General features: G+C 32.0%; 1 protein-coding gene across 1 annotated transcript in view; it reads left to right on the top strand.

The window, feature by feature from the left end:
- LOC122517949 (cadherin EGF LAG seven-pass G-type receptor 1-like) overlaps positions 1-25,613 on the top strand; it is a 59,343-nt gene that overhangs the window by 16,753 nt on the left and 16,977 nt on the right. The window contains exon 4 of the mRNA XM_043636583.1: positions 15,189-15,294. Coding sequence (XP_043492518.1) covers positions 15,189-15,294 — 106 coding nt within the window. The remainder of the gene's footprint in view (positions 1-15,188; positions 15,295-25,613) is intronic.

The following is a 25,613-nucleotide window of genomic DNA, read 5'->3' as shown; positions in this document are numbered from 1 at the left end:
TGAAAGATCCGGGTTCGAATCCCGGTCCTCCAGTCAGTCCAACGGCCCAATTTTTTCACCAATCCTACAATAGTGTTACAGACACATCGATAATTTTACAAATATCGTTGAACACGTATATACCAGAATCATGTCTGATCCACATAACAACTCCTCCTCCTCCTCCTTCTCATAGTTGTTCAACTGGTAACTTCTTGTCAGTAACTTAGTTCTCATAATAATTACTACATCATCCTAGGAAGTTTCCCCCATACACAATGAGACAGGGAATGAATAAATCTAACTTCTCTCTTGTTGTAGGATTGCTTAACAGATTTAAGTAATCGTTGCATTTACGTACTCAATTTTGTCAAATTTCCTAGCGATATATTCGTTCGTGAAAAGTGTTTTAAATATGCATCTCATTGTCGTAGAATATTTTGTTAATTCAATACCAATGCAAATCCTTTCTCCACGAGTTCAAGTGTTCGACTGTTCAATTTCATTTTCGTAATAATTATTACATCATTTTGAGTAGTTTCTCGTACGATGCGACAGGGAAGGAATAGATTTATCTTTCTTATTGTTTTAGGTATTCCTTAAATGATTCGAATAATTTGGATAATCATACGTGCAGAAAATTTCTTGTCTCAAAATATTTGTTTCGTGAAAAATATGTAAAATAAATCATCTTAAAAAATGTGTTGCAAAATTATCTTTTGTTTTTACGAATATTTTTTCGTGAAAAATATCAAACGCGATTAGTTGCGAATAAACCTATTGCAAAAATCCCTAATGTTCGTTCGTATTTTCGCGTGTCCCTTTCGCGAAATGAATATCGTGCGAGTAAAACTAATCTTATTCGTTATCTATGTACTTGTACGGTTAAATCGATGAAAGGCCAAGGACGAATGATATCACGTTGTCCCCTTGAAACTACTCTGCTGTGTTCTTTAAATCTGCAATTAACATTCCCATTGTCGTGTTACATCGTTGTCCTAAATCCTCATCGCGCACAATACAAATGTTTTATCGTATCGACTAATCGACATAGTTACGTTTAAATCGTAAGATTTATCGAGTTGATGATGATCGAACAAGGATCCCGTAATAGCAAACGATAAGACAACATTAGCGTAGAATTGATAACATTGAAATATGGTTGAAATGATTCGAAATGTTTGCATAAGACTTACAACGTCGAAAAGAAATATTTTCGAAATGGTTCTCGTTGATTATAATGATCGTTATCGTGAACGCGTGTATCACGCGTCAAATCAAAATCCTTAAATGGAAAAGAAAAAAAAAAGAAAAAAAAAAAAACTGGGTCATCGTTTTACGTCGTTCATAATTTTAGTCAAACTTTTACCTTTCCTAATGCTTGCTTGCTTTTTTTTTGATATATAAATTTAAAAAAAATTAATAAATTAATAAAATTAAATTTTTATCAATAAATTAATAAAAAATTAAAGATTGATAGATTAAACAATCATCCAGGAAGATGATTCGCGAGATAAACACGTTTATTATTGAGCTTATTTAACACGGATAAAATAAAACGTGAGAAATATAAGAAAATTACGAGTGGATAAAGATAATCGTGTATTCACGATCGATCCCTTTCATCTACCGTACGTGTTCTGCATTATGCTGACTTAGGGGCTGCAGTAGTCTTTTACTATGCAAATGTTGAAAGACCTGGTCCGAGTTAGCGAAGACGGGGATTCATTTCCGAATCTCTTAAAAGGAATGTTCGAAATGTTCAAATCAACAAAACCTTTCATTTCGTACATCCCCTTCCCTCCCCCCCTCCCTCCCACTTCTTCCTACCAGCATCTATATTTACTTTGAAGAACGTTTATAAGAAATTTTATTCGAACGTGCAAATGTGGAATTAGAGATTTGAAATAAAATGTAAAAAGGAATAAAAAGAGAGAGAAAACTTTGAACACATTTGTTTACAATGTAAAAATCTTAAAAAGTATTAAAGGATAACACCATTTATATATATGTGAACACATATATATATATACACCATAAGTTTGATTTTAAGATATACTTTTATAATGGATTTATAAAATCGATTTGGAACGTTTGTCGTATAATTTTCTTTCTTTCCATCGTGAATTTGGAACACAGGGAGTTTGTCAGTTTTCTTTTGTGTGTCTCTGTGTATATATGTATGTGTGTGTGTGTGCCATCATATTGAACGAGGTCGTCTTGAAAGGTTCGCATCGTATTTTCCGAATCTCCTCTTCGGTTTAAAACGGCTACGAAGTTTTGATGAAAGGAAAGCTCGATAGGAAAGTTACATGGTCGGTAGTAGGACGATGGTTTTATGCAGATCGTAATCCTTACTTGAGAGAAAATCGATCAGGAATATACTACTTTCGTCTATAATAATCAAGATGGTATACCCCGTGAAAAGTCTTACGAGCTATAATGGTTTTTTTTTCTTAAAACAAATAACAAACTAAAATATGTGTGTTCTGTGGGTACATTTTGTTAGAAAGTTTTGATTTTTCTTCCCCAATGGTAACGTGTAATTAATTTTCAATAAAAAAGAAAAAAAAGGATAAGAGAATATTGAATGTGAATTTGTGTGTGAATTTGTTTGTTTGTTTGTTCAAACATTGACAGGAATTATGGATTGTTACATAACCAGAATAAATATTCAAAGATAAAGATAATATAAATATAATATTGATATAAATGTGTGAAAAATAATATAAATATATAAATAAATTAATTAATTAAAATATAAAAAGGATGCGTAATAATAAAGATATAAATATAAATAAAATAAAAAAGAATATGCATACAAATAAATATAAATAAAAAGACTATAATTGAGCCGTTTATTTTGAAAGTGGCCTAACTCCATTCTTGGTAAGAAAACGCATATTATTCACTTAATAATTGCCATTATTTTAATAGGAACTGTAAATTGAACACCTTTAGATACACTTAAGTCAACATAACTCATTGTTATTCTTTACGTTATATATTTTGAATTGCATTGAAACGCAAACCTTTAAATATCTCAATTTAAGGTTATATGGAGTTAGGCCACTTTCAAAATAAACGGCTCAATTATATAAATAAATGAAGATTTTTATATTATATTATAATATTCATTCATTATTTTATTATTTTATTATTTTATTATTATTATATTATATTAATAAAATGAATGAAGATTTTTAAGATTAAATCAAAGTACATTTCTTCTTCCGTTTTCTATATCGTTGACCAATAGATTACAATTATTCAACGATACATCATGTGTATATACATTTCTAAGTGACTTGTTTTCTCGATCGATCTAAACTTCTACTAAGATTTCAACTGGCATGCACTTGAAATGAACCAATTCGATATCTCGTTCCGTTCGACTGAAATGTTAAGCTGACTAATTCCTGACCTAATTAATCGCGGATCCACGAATCCATTGTAAAGTTCTACAATAACATTATCGAACATTTACACTAACATTTCAAAAATGTTTATCGTTGACTTCGAATACTTACACACACACACACACATACACACATATACACACGATACACACTTAAGAAACAACTTTGATTTCGTATTATTTTTGTTATTTTCGAGAAATATACAAAAATAAAATAAAATTATTTTCCGTTCCACATAAAGTGTAGACTAATGCGGTTGGGGGGGGAGGAGGAGGAGGAGGAGGAGGAGGGGAAAAAAGTAAAGATGAGAAATCTCGAAAAGCAACTAAATCGTATCCACTTTCATTGTCTCAGATTTAGAAGAATTTCATTTCTGGAGATCCACGAGATTGAATCTAGGAACGAGGAGGAGGAGGAGGAGGGGGAGGGGGAGGAGGAGTGGCCAATAAACAACAAATGGGATTAAGTACTCGAGCTAGGATTGAAAAGCAAAAAAAAAGTAAACAAGAGTGAAAGATGGAAAAAAATAAGGAATAAAACTTGCCGTGTCAACGAGAGAGAGAGAGAGAGAGAGAGAGAATAATCATATCGTTTAATTAGATTCTTTATGACGTAGACGACCACCTCAAGGAAAATGAAATAATTGTCAATAAAAAAAGCTCGTGATTTCTTCGTTGCGTACTTGAAAAATTCGTGATAAGAATAAGTCAAAAATACGAACCTTTGCTGCGTTAGTGTGTGGAAAGATTAATCGAATCAAAAAAACTTCTTCAACTTCTTTCTTTTTTACTTTTACTACTTGAAATAAAAAATTGCGAATCGATATTCAATGGGTTCTCGTAAATCAGCAAGGAGTTGAGTGAGTATGGGTGAACAGATAAAGTTTAATATCGTGAGTTCACTTACTTATTACATTAGTGAGGTCACTCGTACTGGGAATTGCAAAATAATATTTCAACATATGTATGCATTTCTCGTACATATATATATAGTTATGTATAATATAATACATTAAACAAGAGGCGAATACGAGAAGAGAATTTCGCGTTGATGTTAAATATTCTCCGTTAATGTTTAAAGTCTTTATCATCTCTCTCTCTCTCTCTCTCTCTCTCTCTCAACGAAAATTTTCCCCATCTGACTGGTGTTCCAACACTTCGTACGGTAGCCTTTAACGTTAATTCTATGCAAATATTATCTGCTTCGCGAAGTGTTGCCAAGAGAGAGAATCTAGAGTAACAACTTTCCAAATGGTACAAAGAAACATGTTAATATCTAAAACGAGGACAAATTTCGGTGTTGGTTAAAGACAAATTATATTTATAAAGAAAATTCTATTAAACGTTTATACTTAATTCTTTTTACGTTCTAAGGTAAGATAAAAATTAAGTGGAATATGAACAAATGAATAATTACATGTCCAATGAAAAATCTTATTTTTTTACGTATATAAACGTATAGGATGTTTCTAAATACGTAGACCTAACTTCAGAGATGGTTTTCGTATGCCAAAATAAGAAATACAAATCTTTTTTTTTAATTTTAATTATTTTTCTATTATACGCGTATTTTGTTATTTGATTTTAATAGATATTTAATTGTATATTTAAAAAATATAAGAAATAATTATTATAAAGAAATGATTAATAATATTTTTGCATTTTGATATGTTCATTTTCTACATTTATGCACGCAATTCGTACAAATTGGTGTTCATTATATTCTCAACATAGAACTCACATCGTTTAATTACCGTTTTACATCTGGCGAAACACAAACGAGGGGTTGATGTTCAAGTTCTGGAGTAACTGTTCTATCAACTCTGTTATATTACAACTGTTACAAATCTTGTGGTTTCTATGTAAAAGGTTACTGCGGAAAGGAACTTTAATTTCACCCTGTATATACTCGAAATATCACGCTTGGCTCGTGTCGAGTCTTTCAACAATTCGAAAGAAAAGAAATGAACGAGTGAAATTAATACGCTTCCTGTACGTAATTACCTGTAGTATATATACACATATACACACACACACACACACATAAATATATATATTTATTTTTTTACGGATGCATTAACACTGTGAATTTTATTTTATTTTATTTTATTTTGTTCAGCATTTCGTTTTTCGCGTCGCAAAACAAAAACGTTCATAAAACTTGCCCCCTAGCAAGTTTATTTCGATCGTAACACTTAACGTCACAATACACGATTTGGAACTTGATAAATTTAAAGAGGCTTGCGAATGTGTAGGTATATTCATACTTATGCACTTGTGTAAGTGTACGTGCACGCGAGTACGATATTTAAATAATAATTTCATCGATGTACGTGTACATGTGTAACGTACAATTATTATTCGCCATTATATTAAACTTGACGAACCAGATTGTATATTCGTTCGATAATAATAATAAATAATAAATAATAAATAATGATAATGAGAGATAATAATAATAATGATGATGATAATGATGATGATTTTTATTATTTGTAAAATTCGACTGATATGAGAGAATATTGCACAATGATTTTTAATAAGTGAATCAAACAAGATTAATTAAATATATATGTGTGTGTGTATGTATATATAGGTGTGGATAAATACTACGTTGATCATTTAATCGTTATTTTGATGAATAAATGTGAAATTTTTAACAATCGTTCGTTTATATAACGTGTGTCACGAATTAAACGCGATTGAATGAAGTAAAAGTCAGAGATTATTACAATTAACGCTCGTTAGATTTGATTCAATCGTAACACGGTCATCGAACACGACTGAAGTTGTAATTTTCGATGAAGAAATAACAGGTAAAACATAGTTTCACAAATTTCATGGTAAATATAATACATTCTCAAAATATTCTTGTGTCAATACTCGCCAAGTTTTATCTTCGTTTCGTTTCCGATCCGAGTCTCGTCTTCGTAATCGTGGTTGTAAAGCAAACGGTGAAAAAAAGAAAAAAAAAAAACAGAAAATTAACATGAATTGAATCGGTGAATCGTTAAATTTCGTGGTCTCATATTCGTGGTCCTTATTTTTATTCCTCGACGTGGAAATATTCAATTCGCCGACGTTAACTTTAACTCACTTTCGTTTATTTTTACTTTCCTATTTTTGTTAAAAAAAGAAAAAACAGAAAAAGAAAAAAAAGAAATCGTTTGCTCTTGGGAAAAATCTGGGAAGTCGAACTTCGACGATAAAATACGAAGAGTTTCGTCTCGCATGTTAGCCGGCAAGTCGCGATAAGGGTTGAAAATTCTTCTTGCAACGGAGAAGAAGATAACGAGAAATGTTTTTTTCATCGAATAAAATTCGATATCTATTTGTTTTTTTTTCTTACTTTTTTCCTCAACATTTTTTAATTTCTTTTACGGAAATTACTGATGAGAGAGAGAGAGATAGAGAGTACACATACACGCGTACGTGCATACACGTATACGTGTACGGAAAACAGCATTAAGTGGAATTCGAACTAACGATTTCAGGGGGTGGGAATGGGTGGGAATTAGCAGGAACCCGTGCTAATTTGCCACCGAGAGTGGAATTTATTTCCGCCTGACCTCTTTCCTTCTTTATAGAATTTTTTTTTCCTTTTTTTTTCTTTTTTTATTTTCCGATTAATTCACTCTCTTGAGCGTAACGTATCGCTCGGTCGAATTAGTTTTTTTCTTTTTATTTTATATTTTTATTTCATTTTATATTTTATATTTTATTTTCTTCAATTTCAATCTTATCTCTAATTAAATTTATCACCTCTTGCATTGAAAGAACGTAAACGATTTCGTAATCCAGAGAGAGAGAGATAGAAACGGAGTTGGATATTTTTATTACTTATTACAAAATTTCAATTTTAATTTTCGATCTTACGTAAATGAAAATAAGAAAAATAAGTTTGTATTTTTTTTTTTGTTTAATCAAATACTCTTTCAAGATACAATTGATTTATTCGCGCATCAAGAGTAACTAGGTCCGTTTCGTGTAATCATTTATCTTCCATTCAATTCCACGAGTGATTCGATCGTTTATTCATAGCATTTACGAAAAGTGATTTCCATTGACTGGCTAGATAATTAACGAGCTATATGATTCATCAGATAAATAAATACTGATATATATTTACAAAAGAGTAAAACATTAAATAAATACGTCATTTAATTACGAACATGTTGCAAAAGTACATTCAACCCTCTCGTATTTCGATACTCGATGCAAAACACGGTCCAAAAAAGAAAAGATTGCGAGAATTTAACAAAAGGTTTTTCGTAAAATAGAAAATGGTATTTTTTCAATTTTAATTATTTCGATGTTTCGTCGAAACAACAACAGGAAACTAATTAACCAAAAATTTATAGAAGAGTTGAGGGAACGTACTCGTACAAACATATCGCGTGAAAGTTCATTTGGTTTGAGAAAAAAATGTTTTTCGAATAAAATCCCAATCCAATATTTGTTAACAAACCCTTCCATCTCGTCATTGAAAAGTTTCAGGATTTCATTGTTGATTGTCAAACAAAAGATAGAAAGAGCTTCTTCGATCTTATGTTCTTTTTGTATTATTGTCGCACTTTCATCGTAGGAAACCACTTGTGGCTCGGTGTTCGTATTACGCACAACCCTTTTTTGATTTATTACAGGACGAGTAACAAAATGTTGAGGTTCCTCTTTTCTTTTTATTTTTTATATTCCTCATTATTATTTTTATTCTCGCGTACTTCCATTTTCTTATTCCACGTATTCTACTTTTGAAAAAAATATATTTTCTCGCGAGAGTATTACGCGTGCGAATAAAACAATTGAGCCGTTTATTTTGAAAGTGGCCTAACTCCATATAACCTTAAATTGAGATATTTAAAGGTTTGCGTTTCAATGCAATTCAAAATATACGTAAAGAATAACAATGAGTTATATTGACTTAAGTGTATCTAAAGGTGTTCAATTTACAGTTCCTATTAAAATAATGGCAATTATTAAGTGAATAATATGCGTTTTCTTAACAAGAATGGAGTTAGGCCACTTTCAAAATTAACAACCAGATTCGTTATAAAATTTGAAGGAACCGAAGTCCATTCAACATAATTTAAGATGCTTCAAATTGCGAAAAACAATACTTATTTTATTTTACATATCTTTATAACACTTTAAAAACATAAATTATGCGATTCAAAATATTTTTTACAAACATAAATTACAAAACAATTTTCTACTCATCTACATTTTGTGTATGTGAAAGGGATTTAAAGAAATCATGATGTTACGGTGGTATATTTCGTAATAAGTCAATTATGTCCTTGAATTTTGCGGTTGTAATTTGTCTTATATTTTTATACAGTGGTGTCAATACAATATTTTCGAACTTTCTTGGTCTACCCCGACGTGCTATTAAATTCAGGACTTTCAAATTTTCGTTCTCATTCGTTGATGTCTTATAGAAAATCTTATTCATTTTTGACAAAACGCATCCAACATATTTTTAACCAGTTTATTGGTTCTCCGTTAGAATTCTTGACCCTTTTAAAAATTGCGTCTTCTAATAATTTTGTTCATACAAAATCTTCTTGTCTCATTTCATGTACAATAAAGTTATTACCTTTCCGACACTTTTTGATAATATTGTAATACTCTCGGGGGACAAACAGTAAATTATTTTTTTTTAATGCCATTTCTACCACACCAAAATCTCTACTCCTAATGGAGTTAGGCCACTTTCAAAATAAACGGTTCAGTGATTCAACTAACTCTGAAAACTTATGTGTCCAGAATGACCGTATTTACTCGGAATATAAAAAATCTTAAATGCTTTATTGATAGATAATTAGAAGCTGTACATGTTACCGTGGGTAGCCGGAAAAAAATGAAAAATGGAGTTAGGCCACTTTCAAAATAAACGGCTCAATTATTATTATTATCATCAAATATATTTCCATGGATAGAATTATAAACGACGAGTCATTATCGTCGTAATAAAAGTTTCACGTAAGATCGTTTGAAATAGTTCAGTACCAGCGTTAATTAATAAATCGTAATAGTTAGAACTAAGCCCGGGAGTTGCGGTCGAAGCCTAACAAAGTTGCACTGGAAAGCGGAAAGATTAATTTGAAAAGCCGCTATAGTGTGTACAGTAGTATTATACTAACTTGTACGTAGTATTGTACATACGCCGAGGCCATTACTCATACTCAAACGTTTCTACGAGAATGAATAATTCAGAAGGGGAATGAAAATCACACGGTCGAATTTTAGATGGTTTCTTGACGCTCGTTATTCTCGCTATTGCAACTTCGTTCCTTCCTTCCTATCTTTTCTTTCTATTTTTTTTTTATCACTTCTCTTTGATAAGTCAAATCTCATTGATTGTCGAATAAAACTTGGGGACAAAGAATCGAAACAGGAAGACATTGTTAAAAGATATCGACGTATTTCTCATTAATTTGTAAAATAATTCACCTGCCCCCCCCTCCCCCGATCAAATCTAATTGTAAGTAGTTCAATTTCGAAGAAAGCTACGGTGAAGAGGAGGAGGGGGTGGGGGTGGGAGGGAGGGAGGTTGAAAATGAAGAAGCATCAATTACACGTAAAACCTTCTTCGACTTCTGTTCCAGCCCATAAAACATTGTATAAATCTAAAAAGCTTTTGAAATTCAAGTCCTCAAAGTAACATACTTTTTTATCATCCATTCCTGCTATACAATGTTGTAACTTTATGAAGCGGACATCCTTTACCTATCACTTTTCTTTCCTTTTTCTTTTGCTTCCTTTCCTTTTTTCCCCTTCTTTGATTCCTTTGAAAAAGGTAATTTCGTCGAACTATTCGTAAAGAGTGTGGGTGGATGGTGGGGGAGAGAGGAGAAATTTATACGTTGCTTCGTGATAAAGTTTCTTTTGGAGAGATAATTATTTGATTAATATCTTTACAAAAAAAAAGAAAAAAAAAATGCTATAAGAGAATAATTTAATTATATAAATTTATGCACAGCGCATTCAGTAATCTTTTTTTTAATTTGCGATCGATAAATCATGAAGACGAAATTTAATGAATATCATAAATAACAAATTCGAGATTAATTAATCAGTATCTCTGTATTATCGAACTCGTAATATCCCGCATTAAACTCGTCCGATAACAATTATACAGTTGGCTTTCTTCAAATGATAATGAAATCAAAACCCTGGGATTAAAAAAGCTTTCTCTTTCCATCCAACCATTTTCTCTCTCTCTCTCTTTTTCTATCTTTTTCTCTCTGTATAGATTTCTTTTTTCATTACTCATATTTGCAATGCAAATGTCAATTTTATTAAAAAAAAAAGAAAAAAAACATTTGATTGTAAAACTGTACTACGATCGACCTACGGTTTATTTTAACGTGAACGTCTCGATGCACATTAATTTTAATGGTACTCGTAACAATTTTACAAAGAATCGAAATAATTCTTATAATATATAATATATAATAATTAATATAATATTATATATAATATTATATTAAATATTATAATAATATAATAATTAATATAATATTAATATATAATATATAATAATTAATATAAACATGTGGGATGCGAGCACCTCCAGGCCAAACACTTAAGTAGGCGTTCGTGAGGAGATTGGACGGTGGGCCCTGGATAGCTCAATTGGTTAAAGAGCAATCAATCTCTCTGAAATTGAAAGATCCGGGTTCGAATCCCGGTCCTCCAGTCAGTCCAACGGCCCAATTTTTTTCACGAATCCTACAAATATATAATATATAATAATTTATATATTATTATATAATAATATATAATATATAAATATATATAATATATAATAATTCGACTGAGTGATCATTTAAATAATAATAATAATAATAATAATAATAATGATACGAGGTTGTGTGTCGTTTAGTTGTCTGCACATTTCACCTATGCAGAAATTTGCAATCACTTTTCGGAAAAGCTTTTTTCAGGGGAAGTGAACAAAAAATCGATTCGGTGATATAAATTTATGGGACACGTTTGAAACGTAACTTTTCAATATGCGTGTGTGGTTTTTGATAAAAAAAGGAAGAGAAAAAGAGAGACACAAAAAGAGAGAGAGAAAGAACACATTGATCTTAACGTTACTAAAAAAAGATCGTTAAAGAAACTAATGACAAGAATCAAACTATTTTTACGATGATGGGAGTAACAGCTTTTCAGACGTTAAAGGAAATTTATGGTGATGTCAATCTTCTATTTGCGAGAATGGGAGGGACTGAGGGAAGAAACGAGGAATACAGAGGAAAAGAAATCGAAATAAAAGTCGAGAAAGCGTTGAACTGAAAAACTTTTGATATTCTAGGAGGATTTGAAAACGTCACCTGCGTTGTTTTTGATACTTCTGCCACTTAATTTTAGATTTTCATTCGATTAGAATATCAAGATTTCCGATAAGAAAATGACTTTTCTTATCTGCAGTCTGTTCTTTTCATGTTTCTTACATTTTTATTTTTCTTTCTTAGTGTTTAAATATCGCAGAAATGTAGGTACTACTGGTTGTGTAACACGCTCGAGATATGACTCTCGGAAATTTTCTACAGGCTGTAAAAAGGAAAAAGGAAACAGAAAAAAAGAAGAAAAAATAAAAGGAAAGAGTGTTACGTAAACGTGCTTTTTAGAATGAAAATGAACGAGTAGTTACGTTGAAAAGTAATTGTACGTAATGTGTGATGTTATAATTTGTTTCTTTTTCTTTTTTTTCTGTTTTTTTTTTTCATGATTTATTAAACGTTATCTCAAAGTACGAATAGATAAATTAAATTGCAATATTTCCTTTGGTAACAGCAGCTGCAGGAATAGAAACCAGCAGTAAGGTTTTAACGTTATCTAAAATACCCAGTTACATCTAACTAATTACACTTTTCGACCGAAGTAAAAGGTAATATCGTAAATTTCGAAGGCCGCTCGTTTTACCACGAAGCAAACGAAACACGATATTAGTTATGCTATTAGAAATACATAGTTTTTTCTATTTTAATTTTTTTTTTACATCTGTATTCGTGACACAAATTTATCAACTGAAGATGATTAATTTTCTTTATTGTTTCTTTTTTTTTTTTTGTTGGAATTCTCGTAGTTACTTCGAACGAATAACTTCGCGTTTAAAAATTCGACGTGTTTTCGTTTCGTGTTGCTTTCGTAGACTATTGGAAAATGAAATGAAACGAAATGAAATGAAATAAAACAAAATATCAAACTTTTCATCCGAATGGAAAGAATAACAGTTACGATACTATCGGCCAAATTTCGTTTAACTCGAGTACTTACTTTTTCCCTTCTTTGACCTTTCCTTCCTCCCTCCCTCCCTCCCTCCTCTTTATCTCCCTTCTATCATTGAATGTATTTTTTTACCGAATGAATTATTCACCAGCTAAACGGAATGAAAAGTCATGGCTACTACTTCGTTGAGGGTCAATCTTTCGGAAAAGAGGGAATTAAAGTTTTTCCTTTTTTTTTTACTTGCCGAACGAAAAAAAATTATTTACGATTCTAGATATTATAATTGTTCTTCCATATAATACCTTGTTAATTATAATCATTCGAATATTTCGTAGAATATTTCATTGATATAAAAAAAAGAAAAAAGAAAAAACGAGCGCAATTATTTTACCATGCAATTTGAATTACGTTTGAAAGAAAAATTCGCAAAATAATAAAATATATTACACTTCGTTTATTTAATTGAGATCTCTATTATTTGCGTATAATTTTATTTAAAAGCATATAATGATAATAATAATAATAATTAAAATGAATCTACGAAATTACATATCCACGATCCTACCCCATTCTCATTTATATTCGATTCGCGAATTTTTTTCTCCGGGTAAATAAAAGAATTTCATTAAATGAGAGAAAAAAAAAATTAATATATAAAAAGGAAAAAGAAAAAAAAGAAAAGGAACGGAATATACGATCGATTATGAAATACCACAAATACGTGAAAAAACGAGCACGATACTGAATATGAATTCTCGATCGATATCGTCACACAACATTCTGACACGTCGGATAATGCGAAAATTCGTAATTAAAGATTCACAGAAGGGAAAAATACTACGCGGGGTTAGTTATGCGAATGCGTAATGGAATATTTCTTATGGTTTGGAAGTTTTACGATATTCTTCGATAGTCGAAATAATAATAAAAATAATGTAGGATTGGTGAAAAAATTGGGCCGTTGAAACTGACTGCACCGGGACTCGAACCCGGATTTTTTGCTTTTGACTGCTTCTTTAACCATTGAGCGACTGCCTTTAACCATTGAGCTATCCAGGGCCCACCGTCCAATCTCCTCACGAACGCCTACTTAAGTGTTTGGCTTCGAGGTGCTCTCATCCCACAATAATAATAATAATAATAATAATGCGATAAAGAATTTTCAACTCGTAGAAAAATATCATGGGATATCGAAGGAAAAAGAATTTCTATTCTCCGAAAGTACCATCGATTGCATTATAATGCAATGCGTTCAGAATTGTGTAACACGTTGTGCGTTTCTGTTGCATAAGTGTGTTTAAAAATCTTACAAAGAAAGTATGGAAGTTTTTCTTTTCCCTTTCTCTTTCTCTTTGTCTATTTTTTCTGATTTTCCTTGTTTACAAGCTGTTCTTTTTTTTTCCTTTTAAAGATAGAAAGAAAGAAAGAAAGAAAGAAAGAAAGAGAGAAAGAGAGTTAAGTGATTTAGTCCCGTTCCTTTTCTTTTCTTCCTGCATCTCGAAGGACTTATTCGTCCTCAAGTTTTCTACGAGTCTGCTAACTACTAGGACTCCTATACTTTTACGAGCGTCTATCTACTACCACGTCTGTTAGAGGTAAATTTAAACTCGAACCGTTTTCCTTTAAAACCAACGTTACTTCTTTCAAATCTAATCCCACAACACGCAAAAACTATACTGCTCTTTCAATTTTCAAGTCAGATACAACAACAAATTTTCGTCTCTTTTCGTTTGAACTTTGTCTTTTTTTCTTCTTTTATCATGTATCTGTAAATCATCAATCCTTCCTATCATTTTTATTTCTCTTTTTTTAATTCATTCGTTCGTTTCGTTCGTTCAGTTCGTACGCGAACGTATGTCGGTTTTATTTTTCTTTTTTCTTTTTTTTGGTAAATATGCAAACCTAGCGTAACATCGATATCGGCTAGAATTACATTTGGTTGTTTTGCACGCTAACAAAACGCTTGTATACTTTTTCGAACGATTAAAAATTAAAACGTTTGAAAGGGATCTTTTTATTTTTATTTATTTATTTATTTATTTATTTTCTCCTCTTCCTCTTCTTTTTTTTCTTTCATTTCAACAACCACATATATAAATCGTCAGTTCGTCGTATTTACCGTCAAACCTTTGACGAAATAAAAGTGTAAATCAAATTATTCGAAGGTATCGATATACATCGATATATGTTCAATCGAAATAGAGAAATAAATAGAAAAAAAAAGAGATAGTAAGAAAAAAAAATACTGCACGAGATATGCGGCAGGGATTTAATAAAATATAAATCTTCTTCGTTATGGGGGAGAAGGGGGTAGAAATTTACGTGTCCCAACGATGACAATCGATTTATATTCGTACGAACATTCTCTCTCTCTCTCACTCTCTCTTTCTATTCAGAATTGAGTGCACAATCTCCATTTCGTATTTTTTTTCTCTCCTTCTCTCTTTCTTTTTTTTTTTTTTTATGGTAACATCGTCGATATTGAGAAAATAAATGTTCAAAGGAACACAGGAACACATTTTTCATTATCCTTGTATTCTTCTTGTTTCAGTCTGTTCTCCGATCTGAGAAGTTTGGCAGGTACCACTCTCATGAATCTCTTAGCAGCCCTTTTCATGGTTCAACTCCTCTTCATCGTTGGCGTTGGGGGTGTTCAGGTAAGATTCTACATCGACCGGTACTTGTTTTCTACCAATAAAAATAGAAGAACCCTCTTCATCTGTTAGATGAACCACTTCCTTCTCTATCTGCCATCTCTCTCTCTCTCTCTTATTTTTTTTTGTACCCTTTGCGATCAACGGTACTTGGAACCAATCGAAGACAAGAAATATATTTGATCGATCGTTCAAACCAGACCATCAACATTCAACCCTCACACAGTTTCACACACACACACACACACACTTCCTTATCTATTTCCTCTTGATTCGTATTTCTCGTAAATTAAAATTCTCTTTTTCCAATCCTTTTTAAATATAGGAGTGCGTACAAATTGCAGGTAAATTGATGCGTTACACGACAACTCGATGCATTTTTAAATGATTTCAATATACGAAACATTGTTTAATTATTTAAAATTTATAATTTGAAGGACGACTAATTTTCATGGAATCGTTCAATTGTTTAGCTCTTAATTGTACGAGTCGATTAAGGATGATTTGTCGGTACAATCGGAAACAAAAGTTAATGACATTTTCATCAAATCCATATCTCTTAATACCGTAAATTCACGGTACAGTCACAAACAAAAGTTATTTTACAATTTTCACTTAAATTGAGATTTTTATCTTAATATTATTAAAATGATCACTAAATTTCATTCTTTTAGAAACTTTATATCAAAATTTCAATTATAACAAGAAAAAATAGTTGGTTTAAATCATCTATTTCAACAGATATTAAGAGATATGGATTTGATGAAAATGTCATTAACTTTTGTTTCCGATTGTATCGACAAATCATCCTTAATCATTATTCCAAATTACGCGATCATATTTTATTTCTTGATTTTAATAACTGTAAAAGAAGACAAGAAAAATTAAGTTTCTCGTTGATCAAATTAAACGATTATAACAAATCATATAATCAAATTCATGAATTCAATGAAAAAAAAAAGAATAAAATATGAAATTTGACGATTATAATTGTCACAAGTATCGGAAACGGTTTATAATTCATTTTAACTTTGATCTTTGGTACATCGTTTGAATCTTTTGAGGGAATAGTCAAGTGTCGAATATATTACCTTACATTTATTTGAGTAAAAAATAAAAAAAAAAAAGAGAGAAAACAAAAGGGAAAGAAAGAAGATAAAAAACAGAAAGAGAGAGAGAGAGAGATGCTACATCGTTGACATTCGTTGTAAACCGCGAAAAGAGCAGGAAATGTTTTCCCAATCCCTTTGAGATGATGCTCTCCGACGGACGTTGAAAGCAGGAAGGGAGTAAAGAAAAGCAATGAGAAAAAACGTAGAATGGAAAAGTGGTTGGAAATACGAGACCGTTGCTACGTGCTCGTTCGTGAAAAGTTCCGTACAGAGAATCTAGTATATATATGCGTGTATACCTACAAGCACGTAGAAAGCTAGAAAAATGGAAGGTGAGAGGGGGTGGGAGGGGGTGGGGGAGGAAGGGGATTGTCATAAGCTTTAAATAGTATTACGTCGCGAATTCGAAATGTTGTAACTTATTTTTTCCCGCAAAATACCTTTTGCAATTTCAATCAACAACTCTCCGAAGCAACATTCATTCTCCTCCTATTATTCATTCTAAAAAACAATTAATTAAAAAAAAATTCACCCCCCCAAAACGAAGAATGTCTTCTCTTACGTTAGAATACATAAATGAATTCGTAAAATAAAATCTATCATGTCACCTTTCGTTAAATATTGAATAATATTTGATGGTTTGCAAAAAGGTTACTTCGAAGTGAATAGTAACAATGGTACAATGTATAACATGGTTTCCTTTTTCCTATTATTTGAACACGTATATGTACTTTAAGTGACTCGTGACATTATTTCTCAACGAAAGCAAGAAGAAGGGTGGATTCGTTAAATAATTCAGAAGATCAACGACACCTAGGGGGGTTGTTTTCTTTTTGCGAATTTAAACCATCGCCGACATTTTATGTTAATATATGATTATTATTATAATATCGAGTCAAGTAAAAAAATGTTTATTTTATTAAATGCATCTCGAGTACTACTGGCCGTATTTTTCTCGTCTCTTTTAACTCGTATTTATCGCTGTAATATTTAAAAGAAATAATCTTTTTCAGTAGTAATGGAATATTCATTGAACTTACATAACAAATCCAGTATTTCTTATTACCACACTTCCGAAATGACTACGAGACTCGTACAGTACGTTCCATTTGTGTCTCTCATTTGGATTAGCAGCAGCAGCGTCGAGGACTCGACACTTAATTAACGCTGCAAACGTATTCCGTGAAAATAGCTGAAGAAGATTTCAAAGAAAAGAAATATTATTCCTCGAGAGAGAGAGAGAGAGAAAGAAGAAAAGGAAAATAGAGAAACTATTCTTTGGAATTTGGTAGAAAATTAAACCACCATCACCGTCACTGCCATTGCTAAACCCCCCTCCCGCCCCTTCATATCTATTCCTTTCTTTTCTTTTTTTCTTCACATCGTGGAACGCAAGGAACGTGAACGAACATTCCTGAGATCGTCGAGACTACCAGAGACGCGTTAGAAATATGTTAGGAAATCGAGAAGGCGACGATAGAAAGTTTTTTTCCAAATCGAAATGAACGTGCGGAACGAGTCGGTGGTGGGTGGTGTACGTTCCGCTTCGTATATTTTTAAAAGAACACAATTTTTATCTGAGAAAAATAAAATCAAAAATAAAATCAAGAAAATATGTTGGAAAGATATCAAAAAGAATAATATGAAGAAGAAGAAGAAGAAAAGCAACGAACTTCAGCCAGGTAAAATGAACTTTGAACAAAACCTTTGTAAAGTATAAAAGGAATAATAGTACGCGTTGCATAACTGCAATGAATTCAACGTCATATGCATGCACGTATTCTTTTTGACGACGACGACGACGACGACGACGAGGATGATGATGAAAACAAAAAAGAATATTTACATCATTAGTAAAACCAGTACGGTGTTCTTCGGGATGGAGGTGTTGTACTTGAAACGGATGTCACCTGCTTCCGACTTATCCTCTCTCTCTCTCTCTCTCTGTCTCTCTTGGTTTCACTCTGAACACCTAGCAGTGTAATTAAGGCACTGTTTCGTATGTTGTAAGGAAGGTTCTACTCGCGTGTATGCACGGTGACACGTTGAAGAGCACTTAACACATCCACATCCAGGATTTCATGATTTCGTGTTGTAAACGTGACGTACGACCTTTAAAGGGATTCCACTGCATGGAAAACGAACTTTCCGTTTGCTCGATTTTTTGTGTATTCCCTTGTTGAAGTTATACTTCTTTTGGCGCGTTGGGGAAAATGTAATGGGGAGTGATTTTGTTCCGAGCGACACGAAAAATCGACACCGTGAAGTTTGTCGGTATTTACGACGCGCGGCAAAACGATTTCAAGTATACGGCGTGAAGTTGTCTTCTCTTCTTCTTCCCCCCTTTTTTTCTCAAGCAGGTCGCCCAATCAAATATTAATCGTACGCAGCGCCGCTTTACTTAAATGATCGAAGCGAGAACTAATGCTGTAACCGCGCCATGACAGTTGACGCATAAAATAATTCGATATATCTCTGTATATTTAGTGTGGACTGATATCTATATTATGATATTTTATTATTCTTTCTAATATATAATACATCGATAATAAATTTAAATTAATAATAATAATAATAAATTATTTTTTGTTAAGTTATTTTTGAGGTTATTGAGGTTATGTTCGTTTTGGTACAGCAAAGAAGTATAACTTCTTACGTGCGTACATAAGTACACACGCCAGTTTTTTTTTCGTATTCTCTTGTTTTTATTTTTTTAACAAAAAACCACCCCACGCGTTTGTTTCGCAACTCTCCCCCGTCGCGTTATTATTGCGAGTCTTGCGTGTGGTTTTTTTTTTTCTCTTTCATTCTACATTTCTCTCTTTTACTTTCATTCGTTCTCTTTACCTCGTGTTTTTCTCAAACACGATCAAAACGTCGCGAGTATAATAAAACCGTTCCGAAAGGACGGAATAATTACTGTGTGCGAAATGTCGAGAAGAAAATGAAAAGTAAATGAAAAAAGAAGAAATGAAACGTTGGATAAGCATACGTACGAAAGAATAGGGGCAAGGTCAAAGAAATGTTTACGATAATAAGTTAATTAATATATAACAATTGTAACAATAATTTTTTTCTCCCCACTCCCCTTGAAAAATTTGACCACCTTTTAAAATTAATCACGTGTTTATTATACGAGAGAGAATAAAAGAAATAAAAATAAGAAATTAAAGAAATGATTTCAGACGATATGAAAATAATACATTTGTCCATTAAACAAGAACGTTTATATATACAGTGATCCAATTGTTTCGGAAAAATTTGTCTCCTGTTTTAAAATCAACCATACGTGTGCTACATACAATCAAGTAAAACGTTTCCAACAAGGGCTTGCGTTTTGTACAATGGTGAATCAGATAAAAAGCTCGAGAGATCACCGTCGGTGGCACGTTTATTGTCCAGGTAACACATTCATCGTATAAAGTGATACATTTCTCGCATGGTACAACAAAACGAATGAACGAATGAACGAATAAAATAGAGAAATAGAGAGAGAGAAAGAGAGAGAGAGAAAGAGAGACAGAGATATTTATTATGAGTGTTGCAGTGTATGAAACAATAGAAACCTGGTAGTCGTCGAGTAAATCTTTTAACCGAAAACGTCGAAAGTGTCTACCGGCCGGTAACTTTGACTCCGTTCTTACTACTTCGCAGTGATACCATTATTTTCTACGAAAGAAACACTGAAATGAAAAGATAGGAGGGGATAGGTATGGATAAGGATGGGTGGAAAAGAGAGAAAATAAATTTAACTCGGCAAAACTTTTCGTATTTTCCTAGCGTAGATTTCTTTCCAACACCCTGTGCACACCATCGAGTTTCTTTTTCAGAGAGATAGTAGAGAAACTCTAGAAAAGAAGAGTAACAGAGAGAGAGACAGGGAGAGGGAGTAAAAAAAAAGGTAAAAGAAATGTGGTGAAAAGTAAAGAAAGAAAAGAAGAATGAAGGATAACGCCTACGTTCGATTCCTCGCGAATACGAAAAATCTTCGAGAACAAAGGATATTTGCGAACTTTGCAAAAGAATATTTTTGTCATTGTCGTCCCACATGGAAAATGTGTCGTTAAAAAGACTAAACGTTTATCGAGAAAATCTACTTTTGATCTTACGTTAGTTCAATAATTCATAGTTAAAATATTTCTTTTGTTACAGACCCGTTTTTCGCGATAAAGATATTCAAAATTAAATATATATTATAATAATAATTGTTTTTTGAAGTTATACTTCTTTCGGCGCGTTGGGGAAAATGTAATGGGGAGTGATTTTGTTCCGAGCGACACGAAAAATCGACACCATGAAGTTTGTCGGTATTTACGACGCGCGGCAAAGCGATTTCAAGTATACGGCATGAAGTTGTCTTCTTTTCTTCTTCCCCCCTTTTTTTCTCGAGCGGGTCACCCATCCAAATACTAATCGTACTGAGCGCTGCTTTACTTAAGGATGATTTGTCGGTACAATCGGAAACAAAAGTTAATGACATTTTCATCAAATCCATATCTCTTAATATCTGTTGAAATAGATGATTTAAACCAACTATTTTTTTGTTTATAATTGAAATTTTGATATAAAGTTTCTAAAAGAATGAAATTTAGTGATCATTTTAATAATATTAACATAAAATCTCAATTTAAGTGAAAATTGTAAAATAACTTTGTTTGTGACTGTACCGTGAATTTAACTTTAAAAAATAAAAACTTTAATTTTTTTGTTACTGATCATCGACACAAATTTTTCCAAAAATTAAAGTAAAAAATTAGGAGACAAATAAAAAAAAATTAAATAGAAAATAAATTTTCTATTTAATTGAATTTTATTCAATTAATAAAATAAATGTTCTCAATACGCAACTATTAATTTTATATAATATATAATATATAAAATAATAATTTAAAATAATTATTCATTATGCATACGTATGTAAGCCGCCCTTTGAAACCGAAAAGAATTGAAACAATGGGGAAAAAATGTAAATGAAAATTCGTCGAAATAATGAAAGGATTAAACGGAACAATTTGGATTTGACGATTAACGAAATTGTCGAACTGTCAAGGTTTCTCTTTGTGGGTTCGTATGTTTGGCTGACGTGCGCATACGTGTTTGTATTAATTGCAAGTCCCTTTCTAGTCCCTTTCTCCCTTTCGAATACGCCAATAGGAGACTCACTGAGTATACACCGTATGTCTCAAATTCAGCGTATACTTCAGATCAAATACCACGTGAGCTTTGGAATGTGATATATTACGGTTGGCATTAAGCTCAACGCGTTTCACGTCCTTGTATTATGGTTTACTGAGGTGGAACGGGCCGAGTAATGGGCAAGTACTTCGTCGTGAAGCGATGTGGAAAACGTTTCCCGTTACTCCAAACCGCGAAAATACTTATCGAGGATTCAGCCGCGACTGATTTACGATTGAGATTATTCTCTTTCGATTATGAACGCTTCTACGATTTTATTTATTCGGACGTGCATCATCCAATACGAATAAATAGTGCGTGAGAACAACAACAACAACAACAAACCATATATTTTCCAAATATAATTTCATATCGATATTATATTTCAAATATAAAATGCGAAAGATGAATTTCGTTCGAATAGAAACGTTGGATATTGTAATTTCCCAAAAAAGATGCCTGAATACTCCCCACCAGCCCATATATTTCTGGTTTAATTAACTTCATTCACGAAATATGAACAAAATTTGTTTGACTTTTCGCATTTAAAATAAGAAGAAACTTTATTCTAGACTCGTAGTTAAATTTCATCATAGAGAAAAGTTTTCTTGTTAAATTTGACACGCATGATATCATTGATTTTGTATTATTTTACTGAATACTGAATTTATTCCGTATTAGTAACGTTTTCGTATATTACTCTGATTGTCAGTAAAATCATTGTCATAAAGTTAAAACAAATTAATCGTTCCCGTGAAATTGATTAAATAAGAAAATAAAATAAACTTTAGTACGAATCGTATTCCGATGAAATTTATATTTCTATAAATCTGTAGTAGTGTCTTACTGTATATACAATTATCACGATCTTTGACAATCACGCTAGTATATATCACTCGTCCGTCAAAGTCTTCTCGATTGATGGAACGCGTACGTTTGCGTCCTGGAACGTGAGATATTTGGTACGAAATGTAATACACGGAATTTAATTGGTTTGCTTGAAATACGATGGACAATACTACGACCAACGTGTATTGTATTGTACACAACGTTGAACAAAATTAACTGCTGTCAAGAAATTTTATCATCCAAGTTGGGTTGGGTAATGTAATATATTATACAGGTGATCGGTATAATATGCGATAAAATATAATAAAAAATTAAAAAGAAGAACAAAAAAAAGGGGACGAACTAAAAAGAAAGATTCACTCTCGATAAATCCTTTTTTTTGTGGATTCAAAGTTACGAGTTATTTTCCGCATCCGAGTATGAACGAACGAACGAAAGGAATGAAAGATATCGTGAATATTTGTAAACTTTCATTATCTTCACTTTTTGTTTAAAAACGATGTCATCATTCTTTACGATTTAAGCGACGTAAATCTCACGATATGGAAATGGATTCTTTGTCATTCGAAGAAAAATCCTAACAACCCTGGGCTGATGTTGTCGTCTTATCATTCCAACAATCGGATGATCCTTGAACGAAGTAAGAAAAGAAAGAAGAAGAAAGAAAAAAGTTGAGAGAAAATGGTGCGAAGGCATCGATCAGCACGAGTAGATAAAGTTGAACTTTGGTACGTGTGTTTGTCGGTGACACACCAAAAGCAAGAATCTCGATGGAACTTTTGCTGAAAACGGGTTGCAGAAAAAAAAAAAAGAAACTGAGAGAAAAAAGAAAGTAGACAAATCTAAGAAGAAACGGGTTTATAAAAATGAAATCAAAATAATGCTCGTCCGAGAGATTTGTCTAAACGTTAAAAAATAAATACTGGAAGAATAGGAAAGGAATAAAACGATGAAATCGATAAATGAGATCGATTTAATCGTCTTACGAGACCAAAGCATCAAAAGTTTCCTAAGATGATCGCGAACTTACGTACACAAATCATCTTCGTATTTTCTTTCGAGATAAAATTCGAGAAAATAAGAAAACAAATTACACATTACAACTTGATCTTTATAACGATCTTCTTCGATGGTATAATTTTGATCACGAAAACAGTATAAATATACTATACCACCAACGAGTAATTCAATTTGCAACATTCCCAAAGAGATTTACCACGAATATAAAAGTTATTTTAAACAACTAATTATTATTTTCTTGAACTATAGTCCTAGGAAAACTTTCAAACATTCCAAATGTATCGATAAATGGTTGGGAAAAAAAAATCAGAATAAAAGTAGCAAAGAAAGGAGCAAAATAACGTTTCGTTTTATTTCGTTTAGTTTTGTTTGATTTTGTTATGTTTTGTTTTTCTTTAAAATAACGAGAATATCGAACAAAATTATATTTTAACAACCCTTGTAACTTTTATCATCGGCATATACGAAATCAAAGCGAGTTTCACATTGATATTGCGCACGCGTGTGTGCGCACATCACATGTATAACTTCGATAGGATGTATATGTGATGCAGAAAAGAGAAACAGAGATGCATATACGCCGCAAAAAGAGAGAAAGAGTGGGATAGAGTGGGGGGAGGGGGGTAGAGGTAGAGGTGGAGGTAGAGGTAGAAGTTAGTGGGAGGGACAGAGTGTAATACAGGAAAATGCATCTTCCCGGTATTGCAGCGAGCTGGACGTATAGCCTTGTTATTCGAACCACGCTCTCTTTATCGATCACATTCCACTTTGTTGGCAGGATTTTTAACAATAAAGGCTCACCTATAGTGCCGCAATTTCATGATTAATGCAACGATGGCTTCTTGCGAAATATTTATTCTACGTAGGAGACCATTTTGATACGTATACCTCGATACAATATGATTATTTATTAATAAATTATTATTAAAAAATATAATTTTGCTTCTTTTTTTTTTTTATTCAACGATGTATATTGTTGGTCTCTTAGTTTTCATTGATATAATGTTTTTTTTTTTTAAATATAAATATCTCGGTTTAATGATTTGTCCTCGTTAGGATAAAACGTTTGGATATATCGTATAATTAAAATAAGGAAAAAAAAATTGAAAATCGTTTTACCTAGAAAGAAGAAAAAATAAAAAAAAAAAAAATACGATAAGTGGGTACGCCGCATTGCAGTATAGTTCTCAAAGTCAACAAGCTCGCGGCTTAAAATTCGCATCTCGAATGCCTAAACTCGTGCTTTTTCTATCGTTGTTCAGCAAACGGACGCGAACGGTGACCGAAACAGGTAGTGATACGTGCCGCAAACAGATCTTTTCATGCTGTGTTCGAATTCGTCCAGTACGTTTAATCTTTCTCTCTTTCTATCTTTTATTTTTTTTTTCTCTTTTTTTTTTTTTTTCATCCAATCTTCATGTATAAAAGATCCAAGCAGGATTTAAGAAATTTTGCAAAGTCACGTAGAGACCACACATAGAAGATTTATCTCTTTCGTTATCTTTATTCGAGCGAATCGCGTGACTTTTAAAACTGAAACGAGTAATCCCGAGGAATTATCTAATCTTATAAAAAAAAACAATATTTAAACGAAAAATTGAAATAAAATTGATGAAAATAGGGAACGAAAATGTAAAGAAAAATATCATCGATATTAGCGTTATATTTCATCCACGTTACGTTAATAGGAAGAATAGAAAATAAAAAAGCCAAAAAGAAAAAAAAACTGAATTATTAGGAAGATCATTATAGTTTCTAGAACGACTTTCGATAGTATTCATTTTACGACTACGTTAACAGGATTTTCGTTAACGGGAAAGATCAGAGAAATTCTCTCCTACCGGCCGATAATCGCATAACGAAGTTTAATTAACGCTTATATCCCATTTGCATCGTTTCATATCCTATACTCGATCATTATTTTAATATATGCGTACGTGTCACGATCCTAATAACGTTCCTTCGGAACACATTTTTAATCATTTCAAAGTTACACTTCTTTATTTTTGTATCTTTCTGTTAACCGATCTATCCGATCTTCTTTCTTTCTCTTTTTTATTCCGTTTTATCGCATCCTTCTTCAATGTCTTTCCTTTTTTTTTTTTCTTTCAATCCTTTTCCTATTTCTTCCTTTCTTATCTTATTATCCCTTCATTCCCTCAATTT

Source organism: Polistes fuscatus, unplaced genomic scaffold (assembly GCF_010416935.1).
Source record: "Polistes fuscatus isolate 324 unplaced genomic scaffold, CU_Pfus_HIC Scaffold22, whole genome shotgun sequence".
NCBI lineage: Eukaryota > Metazoa > Arthropoda > Insecta > Hymenoptera > Vespidae > Polistes > Polistes fuscatus.
The sequence above is the reverse complement of the archived record's forward strand: the minus strand, read 5'-3'. Positions and strand labels throughout refer to the sequence as shown.